This window comes from Alosa alosa, chromosome 23 (assembly GCF_017589495.1).
Source record: "Alosa alosa isolate M-15738 ecotype Scorff River chromosome 23, AALO_Geno_1.1, whole genome shotgun sequence".
In the NCBI taxonomy this organism is placed as follows: domain Eukaryota; kingdom Metazoa; phylum Chordata; class Actinopteri; order Clupeiformes; family Clupeidae; genus Alosa; species Alosa alosa.
In genome coordinates, this window is record NC_063211.1 from 19570996 (window position 1) to 19583408 (window position 12413).

Sequence of the window (12413 nt, forward strand, 5' to 3'; positions counted from 1 at the left end):
TTGTTACATTACGATTCGTAGTAGGCCTAAACTAGTTCGTTTAATTCCACCTAAGCCTATACAGATCTGTCTTCTGAACATCTGGCCCTAATTGAGTTATCAGGCCTTAGCACCACTAGCCTACCAAATTTCCAGTCAGTGCTGGTCCTCAGTTATTAGCCTAGGCCTACTTTAAAAATAAAAGACTAAATAACATTTGTATTGATATATTTCTAATTGCGGGGTTGGATGGCCTAGGGGCTGATTTGGATGCCGAAATTATTCATTTAATTTGATAACATGCTTTCTAGCGTGGCCACATTTTGTGAGATGCTTTAGGCAACTACTCCGTGTGCTGTCCGAAACTTTATAAATAGCACAAATAAGCCACAAGTGTTAGCTGAATAAAGAGTTCATCCAGCTGAACAAGAACGACTATCATCACATTCTGCAAACATTCTATTTGATCAACAGTTGGTTGTTTTGCCATGCATTGTGACGTTGCATTACACATAGGCTACGTCATAATGCCTCCAGGGTATATAAACCAGGATCCATATAAAAGTTTTAATTTGGGAATGTATTGGTAAAGAGAGTGCCACGTATCTTTATTGATCAGGAAATTAACTCATAGCCTATCAGAACACTGTTGGTGGGGAGTAGCAGGATGCACCGCATCGATTCTTTGGATCTGGCGGGATGCCACAAACGTCATCTCAAGCCTTCAAAACTGTTCAAAGCCATAAGAAAACAAGGACTTCTGCCCAAGCAGGTACAGAATTTAAGGACTTGCGATTATGTGGATCCTTCCCGTGACCAGGGGCTTGGAGATGCCCCTAGCCGCGTCTTCAAGACTCCACCTGAGACGCTGCAGAGATCTGTGAAGCAAGACCAGGTAAATTAGTAATTCAACTGATGATAAGAAAATATATAAGCCAGTAAGTAAATAATAAATAGACACAATATAATGACAATTATCACATATGATATTGCACTGACCTACTAAATCCATCTGTATGTCTGTCTAACTAACTATCTATCTATTCTCTGCCACATTGGGCCTAGGTCATCATTATTTGTCTATGCATTTGTGCTTGTGCCAATCTTCACTAAAATAAAAACTTACATTATGGACCCTTCTTAGGTTCTGCCTATTCAGCATTTCGCTTACAAGACTGACTGGAAGGATTACCTTGGGCCTTTTGACATGTAAGTTCTGTACACAACAGAGCACAATCAGATTCAATGCATACTTAATTATAGAGCAGCTTCAATTTGTTTCCTGTTCTAGGGGGGTGACTTATACTGTTAGCATTTATAAATTTGCCATGAAAAAATGGCAGAGATGCCTGAGAACCACGTGGTTGATGGACAAGGAGGCGGCTGGCCTTGTCTGGGGACTCCTGGCACTTGTGTGCCGAGAGACCAGAGTAAGTGTTGCTCTCCACCAGAAATGGCTGGAATCGAGTGAGTATGTGTGTGTCTGTGTCTTATAATATCTATGAAGGTAAGACGTTGCAAATTCCAGTTTTATCTGAAAAACAAAGCTTAAGGCAAAGTGTGTGTGAGTGAGAGAGAGAGAGAACATTGCATTGCACATTACAGTCTCTTTTAGAAATGTGTTAAAGATTGTGCATTAACCTCTTCCTCAAAATATGTTCTCAGAGAGTGATGGGTCAGCATATTGCCAAATTGCTCATATCAAACCCACTGGCCTTTGAGAAGGATGAGAATCTTCTGTCCTCTGGCGAAGGACACCAGGCCCTTGTCAACCTCATTATCTTTGGCAAAAAAGAAGTAAGACTTGCTGTGAGACCCACAGCTGTGATTGATGGTAGTACAGACGTGAATTAGATCTGGGTTTGCTATTTCAGTATGAACAAACAAACAAACAAACAAACAAAACAGTTCCATGGATTGTGTATATTGATGAATGAATGAAACCTTTATTGCCCCAAGGGAAATTTGTCTTGCACTTATGAGCCATACATTACAAAGAGCAAAACAACACTTACATGCAGACTCGTACATTGATGCAAAGAATGACAAACTAATAAAAAAATACTATATAGTATGTGCATATATATAAAGCATATGCTATATATAAAGCATATGCATACTTTAGGATGGTGCACTTTTAATGCACCAATTCAATTCAGGCATATGCAACCTGTCTGAATTCAACTTGTTTAGCAACTGAACTGAACTGAACTGAACTGCTCCTTGGCACAAAAGATGTAATAGCTATTGGATTGGGTGTAATTGCATGTGTAATGTTTTTGAAAGTGCATGTCAAGATGTGGAAAACTATCTGCCCTCTGATATAGGAAGCTGAGCAATTAGCCAAGAGGGATGCTCTGTGGGACCATTGGGTCATCCTGAAGGGCTTTGCCAAAGGCTCATGTGATGCAATTGTTCTGAGGTAAGAATGCTGATGCTTTTAAGAGAGCTCCGACCATGAATAATAGAAATTAAGCAAAAAGCCTGTTGCCAGTTATACAAACCTGCCTTAACATGGTGTCTTTGTTACATCCATTTATTCCATTAGGCTTATTGAACACCTAAAAGCAAATGACCCCATGAAGACCTATTTTCAAATCTTGATGGGAAAAGTTCCAGCAGCAGCTTGTGTAAGTGTTGCTCGTGTGTTTGTGTGTGTGTGTGTGTGTGTGAGTTGCGGGCAAATATTGTGAATAGATAGTCACCACCTGACAATCGGTTGACCTAGGTTTGATTTGTTAAGCCACAGCTTCAAGTCATCGAAGTGTCTGCTAAAGTTAGCTCAACTTAAACTTTACTAGGACCAGACAACTGGCAAAATTGTGCTGTATCTGGCTGCCTTGCTATGTGGTTTAGACAGTATTCTCTGTACCCACACATTTGTGAATTTAGCATTTTGACATGAGAGATGATGATACAATCAGAATTGGAAATTTAAATACCCCTTTTTACAGGAGTGGGGCAAGAACAGCTGGGGTGATTGGCGCCCCCATCTGGCCATGGTTCTTTGTTATATGAACCAAAATATCCTGAAGAAGGATATCATGGAAACAATGGCAGAGACCTTGGGTAATATGACACAAATCAAAGATAATTATATCATGACCACTGTCAGAACCCTTAAAACCTTATTCCAAAACAGGTTAAATTCATATTGTTTACCTTTTCCATGCCAACTACAGCATCACATGGAAAGCCCAACTCTGCATATCTCTGTGATATAATAATGCATTTGCATTGTGGCATATTTCTGGAATGGTCTAAATTGCGCATTAGGGGAATCAGGAGGTAAGACAAATGCAAGAAACAAACACTGTAAAATCAAATGGTGAAACAAATATACGTATGTGATACACAGCCATAACCAAACGCTTTGAATTGAGAATCAAGAGTTAAGACATTATCCATGAAACGCGCACGCACACACACACACACACACACACACACACACACACACACACACACACATTCTTTCTTACTTTACCCAAAGTAAGTAAACAAAATAGCATAGTATCTCAAAAATCAAGAGGTAAGACAAACCTAAATCCACTTTATCCGAAATAACTATAATAAAACTATGTAGATATAAATATTTCTTGTATGGCCATGTAATCACCATAGCAGACCATTCCTGAGATCGACCAGGGCAGCAGTCGAGAGGATGGAGGTCTATGATTATGTGCTGGGCCTAAGAACAGACCAGCCGTTCATCTCAGAGTATCAGGTTTGTTTTTCTTTCTCATGAAATAAATGTCTCTTTTGCAATCATATCATGCATACATCCTGAAGTTGTCTTTGGCAATTTACCAGGCAAAATGACAAACTTAATGCTCAATTAGGGACAATTCTTTCATGTGTTGGAAAATGTCCTAAACAATAATACAGATGAAGGAAGTGGCCCAGGTTCACCTTCTCTCACTGTTCTCCAGCATTATAGAACACTGTACTCCAGGATGCTGTTGCGAGCTGGCTACATCCAGCAAGCGCTGCATTTCTGTGAGTCAGTGGGAACAACGCTGATATACTCAGCAGATGTCAACCGTCGATTTCTGGCGGACTTTGTGAAGGTAAGGGTGTGCTGTCTTTTCTAATCATTGCGCTTTTATGAGCAGGCCATCTGTGTACAGAGGCCTGCACTTGTGTATTGCCTGTCTCTGGTGTTGTTTGTGGTGTTTTAATATTGTCACTGGAGTTGTCATGGGTTTGTGTGTGAATGTGTTGCAGCTCTGTTCAGAATTCCATGTCAGCCAGCGGGACTTTATTGCGCCGAGGTGGATGTACATCCTCAGGGACATGGCAGAGAGGATTATTTTGAACAAAGAACACAGGAGTGCTGCCATCAAGGCACCTGAGGACGTCAAGGTTGTAGAGGCTGAAGTGGCCCCAGAGAAGCCTGGCACTGCCACCACCTCTCCTGACCATCAGTCTGGCCCTGGCACTGCTACCACCTCTCCTGATCATCAGCCTGACACTGCCACCACCTCTCCTGATAATCAGCCTGACACTGCCACCACCTCTCCTGGCCATCAGTCTGGCCCTGGCACCATCACTCCGGACCACCAGTTTGACCCTGGCACTTCCACTTCGGCCCATCAGTCTGGCTCTGGCTCTGCCACCACCTCTCATGCCCATCAGTCTGGCTCTGGCTCTGCCACCACCTCTTCTGGCTCTGCCACCACCTCTCATGCCCATCAGTCTGGCTCTGGCTCTGCCACCACCTCTTCTGGCTCTGCCACCAACTATCATGCCCATCAGTCTGGCCCTGGCACTGCCACTCCGGACCACCAGTCTGGCACTGCCACCACTTCTCCTGGTCACCAGCCTGGCACTGCCACCACTTCTCCTGGTCACCAGTCTATCACTGCCACCACTTCTCCTGGTCACCAGTCTGGCCCTGCCATTTCCTCTCCTGACCAACAGTCTGGCCCTGCCATTTCCTCTCCTGACCAGCAGTCTTGCTCAACCACCACAGAAAAAACAAAAAAAAAGAAGAACAAGGTATGCATTTCTCACAGAAACACTGACTGTGGACATGTTTGAAATTGTCTGGCGTCTTGTCTGACTATATTAATCTTGGACATTTATTTGACCTCAGGGATGCTTCGGGTGGCTCAGCTGCTTTAGATGCTTCTGCTTCCGCAGAAAAAAGATGCATTAGCACCCATATGATGAAACACACACAGGTAAGAATCTTTTGAATAATTTTACATCAACACAAATACATAATATAGTGAGCTTTATTACAGAATTAATGTTCTGCCATTACTCATTCACACAGGCTGAGAGAGAGCAGGGACAAAGAAAGGCTAGAGATCATCTTCTACCAGCAGCTGAGATACTCATATCAGACACATCATTAAATCAGAAAAAGATCAGAGTGTGGTGTTTTATGTCCTGATGCTAATAAGGATTCATTCAGAATTGGTTGTACCCTTCTAAAATACTTTGTTAACATTACATGAGGCATACACTGTTTGTTCAATCTCCAATACACTCTTATGTGTTTTTAAGTATATTCTTTCAGTCACTTGCCTTCATTTTGATAGGACAGTGAGAAGTGACAGGAAGTAAGTGGAAAAGAGATGGGGTGGGATTGGGAAATGACTGTGGGTTGAATTTGAACCCGGTCCCTCTAGGCCCTGGGACAAGAATGTGGTACGAATGCTGTACAGTTGCCCCTCAGTCATGTGTGTTAACAACTTCATCACATCAGTGTGTTAACACAAAGGAGTTAAGATAATGTTTTCTGTATCTCTGATATGATTAATCCATCATATGAATCATGTTCATGATTATCATAAGTCTTGTGATCCCATCAGAAAAAAACGTCTGGTAGCCCTAACAAAAATAATTAAAATACTTCAATTGTTAAAACTGCAGTTTTCTGCAACCTTTTGGCTTCTGTATTCATATTTATCTGGCCATAGACTCTCTACATATGATGATTTCGGGTGATGGCCTGATGTTCTTGTCATTAGTTAGATATTTGGCTTTCTCTGCTTTATTGCCACCTGCTGGTAAATACTGCTCACTCCACAAGCAGGGACAGCAGCGGTGAATTCGCCTTATTCATGCGACGGACATTTTAAGCCAAAACAAGGCTACTGGGTACACAAACCTTGGGATTGTTGTGTTCTATTCATTCGCCAGTGAAACGCATTAATGATATAGTCAGTGTACTGTACACCCACCCTCCTTTTGGTTACACAATGGCCGTCGCGTGAATAACGTCACTTAGCCTTCAGGAAGCACACATGTCAGATTTCTCCAAATGTCCAAATGCACTAACATGCATTACTAGCACTAACTGACAACATATATCGAATATCAAATCTAACCAACAACCAATATCAACCAACATCTATGTTCCGCTCACCCTCCTCTCGTTGTCCTCTCGGTGACCCAAGTGCTAGTGAATCTGAGCTTTCACTGGTCTCTGACTTGCAGTTGAACTCTCACATAAAACAGATACACCATATTTGATATTCAACCATAATGACCATTTTTTCTTTAAATGTTTTTAATGTTTTGTTGAGTTGCTGGAAGGGCCCTTGATACTGCATACTATCTGAGGCAGCCATGAGCTTGGCCCTCAGTGATGGAAGATCACACTCTGGAGACAACTGGTGGATTTGAAATCTTTACAATCATGAGTGTAGCACTATAGCTGCCTGGCTCATCTAGCTGTTGGTTACAGCAACTCGAGCTTAAGTTGGCAAAAGTTTGATCAACTAGCCAACTAGCTCCACTGGTGGGAAAACGCATGGGACTCATGAGTTGTAGCGCTACCCTATTGTGTGCAGAGGGAATTTGAAAGACAGCTGTTTAACCTGCCCCTCGGATTGAGCACTGCCAATGGTGAGTTCCCAGACCCTACATCTTGATGTGGGTCTGGCTCGTCAGGCTAGTGAATCTGAGCGATGAGTCAAAAATCAGAAAACCCCAATCTTGTTAAGCTTGGTCTAAAGGTGAAATATACCGAATTTCGTAGGAATCTGAACAGCGGTCTAGGAGAAGATAGATTAGTTTCACTTTTGAGTTTTGTGACAATGGCGGGAAAATGTGAATGATTTAAATGAGTGTGGCTGGATTCCTTAGATGCCTGAACTCTAAAGGAACAAGTGGAAAGAATAATTTGTCCAACATTTCATATGGTTCTGGATATGAGCAAAAATGTAAATTTGCGTATTATAGCGCCCCCTACAGTTAGAAATTGGTCTTTTTTGTTTTGTGAGATCATGCATTGATTGGGGACCTATGGTGAAATTTGGTGAAAATGTGGTGTCTGTACCTATTACGGTTATGGCTGCAGACACCGTTTTTGTGTGGTGGCTGTAACACCCCCCATGGACAGAATTTCATGAAATTTGGTGGGCATCAAAACAATGTCATATTGATTGTCTGTACCAAGTTTGGATAAGATCGGATATACTGGAGATATAGACTGCGCCCCCTGTGGACAGAATTTCACAAAAGCAGCTTCGCTGCTTGGACCTCTAATAATCATAAAAAATAATAGTAAGGTCTAAAAATAAAATGTAAGGGTTCCTTGAAGAACCTTTCATAGAAGTTCCCTTAAGAAACTCTCTGACCTGAAAAGGTTCCTCCACAGTGGCAATGGTGAAGAACTCCAAAAGGATCTTCAAGGCTCTTCTACTTCTTAGAGTGACCGCAGCAACTTGCTGCATTAGCCTCAAAATGTATTATTATTATTTTCTTCTTTATTATTGTGCTAAATGTTTCAAATATAAAGCAATTTGAGCTGCTTTTATTATTATTATTATTATTATTATTATTATTATACAGATAAATCAAATACGAAAACAAATGTGTGACTAAAGTGTATATAACGGAAAAAGAAAATTTGTTAAAATTATTAAATCCAAAGTAAGGAGGCAGCCCTTTTATTCTGGACACCTGCACACAGTTGCAGCTTGTTAGCTGTCACACCTGAAAACAACTAGACAAATGGACAAACGAGTAGACGGCCTAGCGACCCGTCACACCCACCACTGTATAAATAACGCTCTCATACTCAGGTACATACACAGGTAACCCACTCCAAACTATAAGGCACCATGAAGACTGTGACATCCATTTTACTCCTCTCTGTGTGTGTCATGAGTTCTGCTGCAGGTAAGAACATTTTCACACATCATTTCAGCATTTGTAAATGAGGGCTAATCATCATTGTAACAGAATAATAAAACACTCATCTCTACCACTGTTTTTATTGTATACCATGTTGCATAGGCTACGTAAAAACTCCAACCAAAGAATAAGAAATAAGTTATATGATTACAATACTGGGAGTGTTGGCAGGTATGCGCTATGTGCATATAATCAAAGTCCGTCCTTCTAGGCAAGTCCCTTCACTCTGTGGCCATCTTTGTGACGCCTTCAGGCAGCTATTTGGTATTACCAAGATCAGGCTCCGCTGTGCACCAATCAAGGTTCTTGCTGTGAAGAGATGTCAGCTCTCCCGAGACGCACTCAACACCTCACAGGGGCACAGGTCTGCCAAGATCTGCACACTTGATTTCCAGCTCGAGTCCTCCTTTCTGTATGGAGCATAAATAAAAACAATGGAAAGTACATATACATTTGGCTACCCCAACCACTAAACATGCACAATTAAACACTGAGACATGGTATAACCTTGTATACTGTTACATTTTTGTAAGTGAACTAGCCACAAATTATTTTCTTACAGCTGTGTCACAATGTTCACTGTGAGTCAGAAGCATTGTGCAGTCTTATACCAAGCTCACTTATCCGAGATCCCGCTCCCAGCACACACAGCTTTCCAGAAATCTCTTCTTTCTGTGAAGAAAGAGAGAAAAAAAGAATTTCACTTAAGTTGGCAAAAGTTTGATCAACTAGCCAACTAGCTCTGCTGGTGGGAAAACACCTGGGACTCATGAGTTGTAGCTCTATCCTATTGCGTGCAGAGGGAATTTGAAAGACTGCCGTTTAACCCGCCCCTCGGTGATATCAGCTAAGTTGGGCCACTTTTTGGTAAATCGCTTGGAACAATAATGCAATACCATATATGTCTTTTCCATGTCTTTTTATTAATAATGACTGTTTTTGATAATTTTGTGTTGAAATTATGTAATAAAATATAATTATTTAAGCTCTACAGTTCTTGAAACATCAGCTGTGCCAACTTTTTTTGCATAGACAGTTTCAGGTAAAATAGGCCAGCTGGTTCAGGTATGAGCCAGTCAAACTGCAAATTGCAATATTTTTTAAACACAGTTGCTTATACAGCCACATAACATTTAAACTGCATTAAACAAACATATTCATATGTGCCATTAAAAAGAAACACATTTTGGATGCAAACCCACATATTCAAAAGTAAATTTTGGAACAGCATAGATCAGTGACGTGATGTCAGTGGTGTGTGTGTGTGTACAACACATTTAGAATGAAATGTGCAAATTACAAAAATGCACATTCAAAATTGATAACTGATGTGTGCGTGTGTGATGAGAACGTTTTTCAAACACAGCCTTTGCAAATAAAACCATCGTCATCACAGATATACCCACAGCTCTCATGAAACCAGGCAGAACATGGGTCACATTTTACCCATTCCTCAGTAGCCTTAAGGTCATTTGGGTCACCATAGTGGGTGTTGCAGACTTTGCAAGGTGATTTACTTCTCTTGCCCTGCTTTTTTCACCCTTTTGGTTGCTTGCTGCCCAGGTACTTCGGGCTTGCTTGGCTGGTTGCTTGCTGGATTACTTTTTTGTTTTAATATATTTAATGTGTTGCTCACTTGTGAGGTTACAGTATATGATGGTGGCTTCGCTCTCTTTCTGATGGCCCTCTCCCTTTGCAGCACTGAGATCAAGTCAGAGAATGCGGCCAATCTCACAGACTGAACAGAAAGAAAATAACAAAAAGAGCCTATGTTATTGCAAGAAATAGAATAGATATTTGGTGTACATTTTATATGATTAGGGACTAAATTGTGTGTGTGTGTGTGTGTGTGTGCGTGCATGAATGTGCATGCGTATGTTTGCGTGAGCATGCATGTGTAACACGTCATGTAGCCTAAGGTTGAAAGTAGTATAAAATATCACTTACTGTGGAGGTGGAAGCTCCCTGGGAGTGGGTTTCTTCCTGTGGTGTGAACTGATTGAAGAGGTCATAATCTTCTTCTGGTACGTCCTCCAACACAACCTCTTCTAACACCACCTTCTCATCTTCTGGGAAAAAGTACAGTGGTTCCACAGGTAGCAGGGGTGTCAGGGAAGCAGAGGACTGAGGTCTGGCTGGCGGGTGGGAGGGCTGATGTCCAGAGAGCAGGGCTGATGGCTGGCGGGCAGAGTGGGTCAAGGTCAGCAGGGGCGACCATGGTCCGATGGGCGGGGGTGGGAGAGACTGTGGTCTTGTGGGCAGCGATGGTAGAGTGGATGGTAGCACTCTATTTCGGTGGTCTTGCTGGGGGGCAAAAGCAGTCTCAGGGAGAATATCTTTATTGAGAGGGAACATCCCTGTCCCCCTGAACCCTGCCTGGGCATTTTCAATAGTGGCAGCCTTTGCCCAAGACCTGCTGAACACCCCAAGGAACTCCATCCTTGACAGCGTCTGCCCAGCCATCATCCTTGTCCACTTCCTCCCTTCCTGGTCCCAGTGGTGTTTTAGACTCTTAAAGAGGGCCTTGTCTGCCGGTTGCAGCGCATGGGTTGTGTGGTCAGGGTAGCACATGATGTGCACATTCTTGTTCTTCAGTAGCTTAATAAACTCCAGGTTATAGACATGGCTTCTTTGGCCGTCAAGGAGGAGAAGGTGCGGCCTGGGGTCATCCTTAGGGAGGGACTGAATGAACATTTGACCCCACTCCAGAAAGAGGTCAGAGGTAATCCAGCCATTGTCTGGACACCTTACGCTGGTATTCTCTGGGCATCCCTGCAGCCACTCAGAATGAACACGCTTCCCCTTAAAAATAATCATGGTTCGGCTGTATGTGCCTTCTGCATTGAACGCTGCCAGACAAGTTGTCGTCTCCCCCTTCTCTCCGGCACACACCTCCACACGTGGCTGGCCAACCTGTCCAACGACCTTTGTGGAATTGAACTGGTCCTGAAGCCCAGACTCATCACAGTTCCATATATGTGACGGTGTGCCCTCAATACCCAGCTCAACCAAAAGGCTCTCGTACTGGTCCCAGAGCCACCCAGAGATAGGCCCCAAAGACATTTACGGTCTTGACCTGGCTCAAGGGCTTAAGTGCTTGTAAAACCTAGCAATCTTACTAGTCTGTTGACCTAGAATCATTCCATTTACAATCTCCGCTCCGTTAACACTCTGGCTCTAAATATCCCACGTATAACAACTGAATTTGGTAAGACTGCTTTTAGCTATGCGTGCCCCCTCGGATTTTTCCTCCCTGATATTTTTTTGATCATAACTTTGTTCCTATTATGCTCAATAATAAGCCAGAGCCTATAACGACTCATGTATTCTTCTGGATGTGTAATAAACCGTATCAAAGTAGCTGAAGACGGGTCAACATCAGCCCTTTTCCTAAAATTGGTGTCTGTTCCCGTAACAACTCACACGCGCATTGAGCTCGCAATGTTTTGCTTGTGTTAAACTGTTACAGTTAACTTTAGGCTACAGTTTAGTTGAACAGTTACAGTTTGAACAGATACAGTCAATGGTGTTGAAGTGGTAAGTAGACTAGGCTAAGCAATAAAAAGTAGTGGAATTATTTGTGGTTAGGGTGATCACCTGCTAATAAGCCCAAGGGGGGACAAGGGTATGTTTCTGAGGGAGAGGAAGAGGTGCATGCGTGATGGCTAGTGTTATGGTTGAATAGTTTAAAGGGGAACTTGGCAACTATTTCAACGTAATAAACCCGTTTAGAAATCATTTGGATGGTTAAATGACCTGTTCCGGTGAAAATGGTGACTTTTCCCGCTGCCCCTAGCGTCCCCAGGCGGAAAACCAACCTTGCAACATTGAGACTACCGTCCCGAAAAGATAGGTGAGAAACAAGAAACTAGTTTTAAATCGTGTTTCTTACCTTGTAACATCCACATTGTCTGCCAAACTTATGCTAACCGTTTTGCTAGCTTGTAAACAAATCCATGTGCTTTATCTTACCTTTGTCCACAGTTTGAAATAGCATAATGCACAATTTCTCCAGCAGAGGGGGAAATCCTGCCAAGTTTCCCTTTAACAAAACAGTTTTAAAATAGTCCTTAGGCTATTTAAGCATGCAATTTGTGTCCATGTGTAGGCTGTAAGCTACACTTTTGTACGACGGAGTATTAGGGCCACACATGAAGAGAAAAAATATTTTTGCCATGGCGAGATTAAACTCGACATGTTGACTTTAAAGTCGACATGTCGACATTAAACTCGACATTTCGAGAATAAAGTTGAAATATCATATCTACTTTAATCTCGACGTG

The 12413-nt window shown here is 42.3% G+C and overlaps 1 protein-coding gene across 2 annotated transcripts; it reads left to right on the plus strand.

Annotated features, from left to right (window-relative positions):
* Nucleotides 1-572: 572 nt before the first annotated feature.
* On the plus strand, nt 573-5687 carry LOC125288539 (protein transport protein Sec16B-like). 2 transcript variants are annotated; one of them, XM_048234989.1, is made up of 13 exons: nt 573-874; nt 1124-1188; nt 1271-1409; nt 1645-1776; nt 2307-2401; nt 2528-2609; nt 2934-3048; nt 3162-3267; nt 3601-3703; nt 3909-4046; nt 4204-4977; nt 5075-5162; nt 5258-5687. In XM_048234989.1, the coding sequence occupies exons 1-12, from the start codon at nt 647-649 to the stop codon at nt 5135-5137; spliced, it is 2040 nt and encodes a 679-aa protein (XP_048090946.1). In that variant the 5' UTR covers nt 573-646; the 3' UTR covers nt 5138-5162; nt 5258-5687. The 2 variants fall into 2 exon arrangements, with proteins under 2 accessions (XP_048090946.1, XP_048090947.1); XM_048234990.1 differs by having other exon boundaries at nt 851-874; nt 1248-1409; nt 5258-5686.
* The last annotated feature ends 6726 nt before the right edge of the window (nt 5688-12413 follow it).

Excerpts from the sequence above, each read along its gene's own strand:
- LOC125288539 (XM_048234989.1), top strand. The coding sequence starts at position 647 with ATGCACCGCATCGATTCTTTGGATCTGGCGGGATGCCACAAACGTCAT. Across the intron at positions 1,410-1,644 it reads TTGTGTGCCGAGAGACCAGA|AGAGTGATGGGTCAGCATAT; the intron begins GTAAGTGTTGCT and ends ATATGTTCTCAG. Across the intron at positions 1,777-2,306 it reads TTATCTTTGGCAAAAAAGAA|GAAGCTGAGCAATTAGCCAA; the intron begins GTAAGACTTGCT and ends CCTCTGATATAG.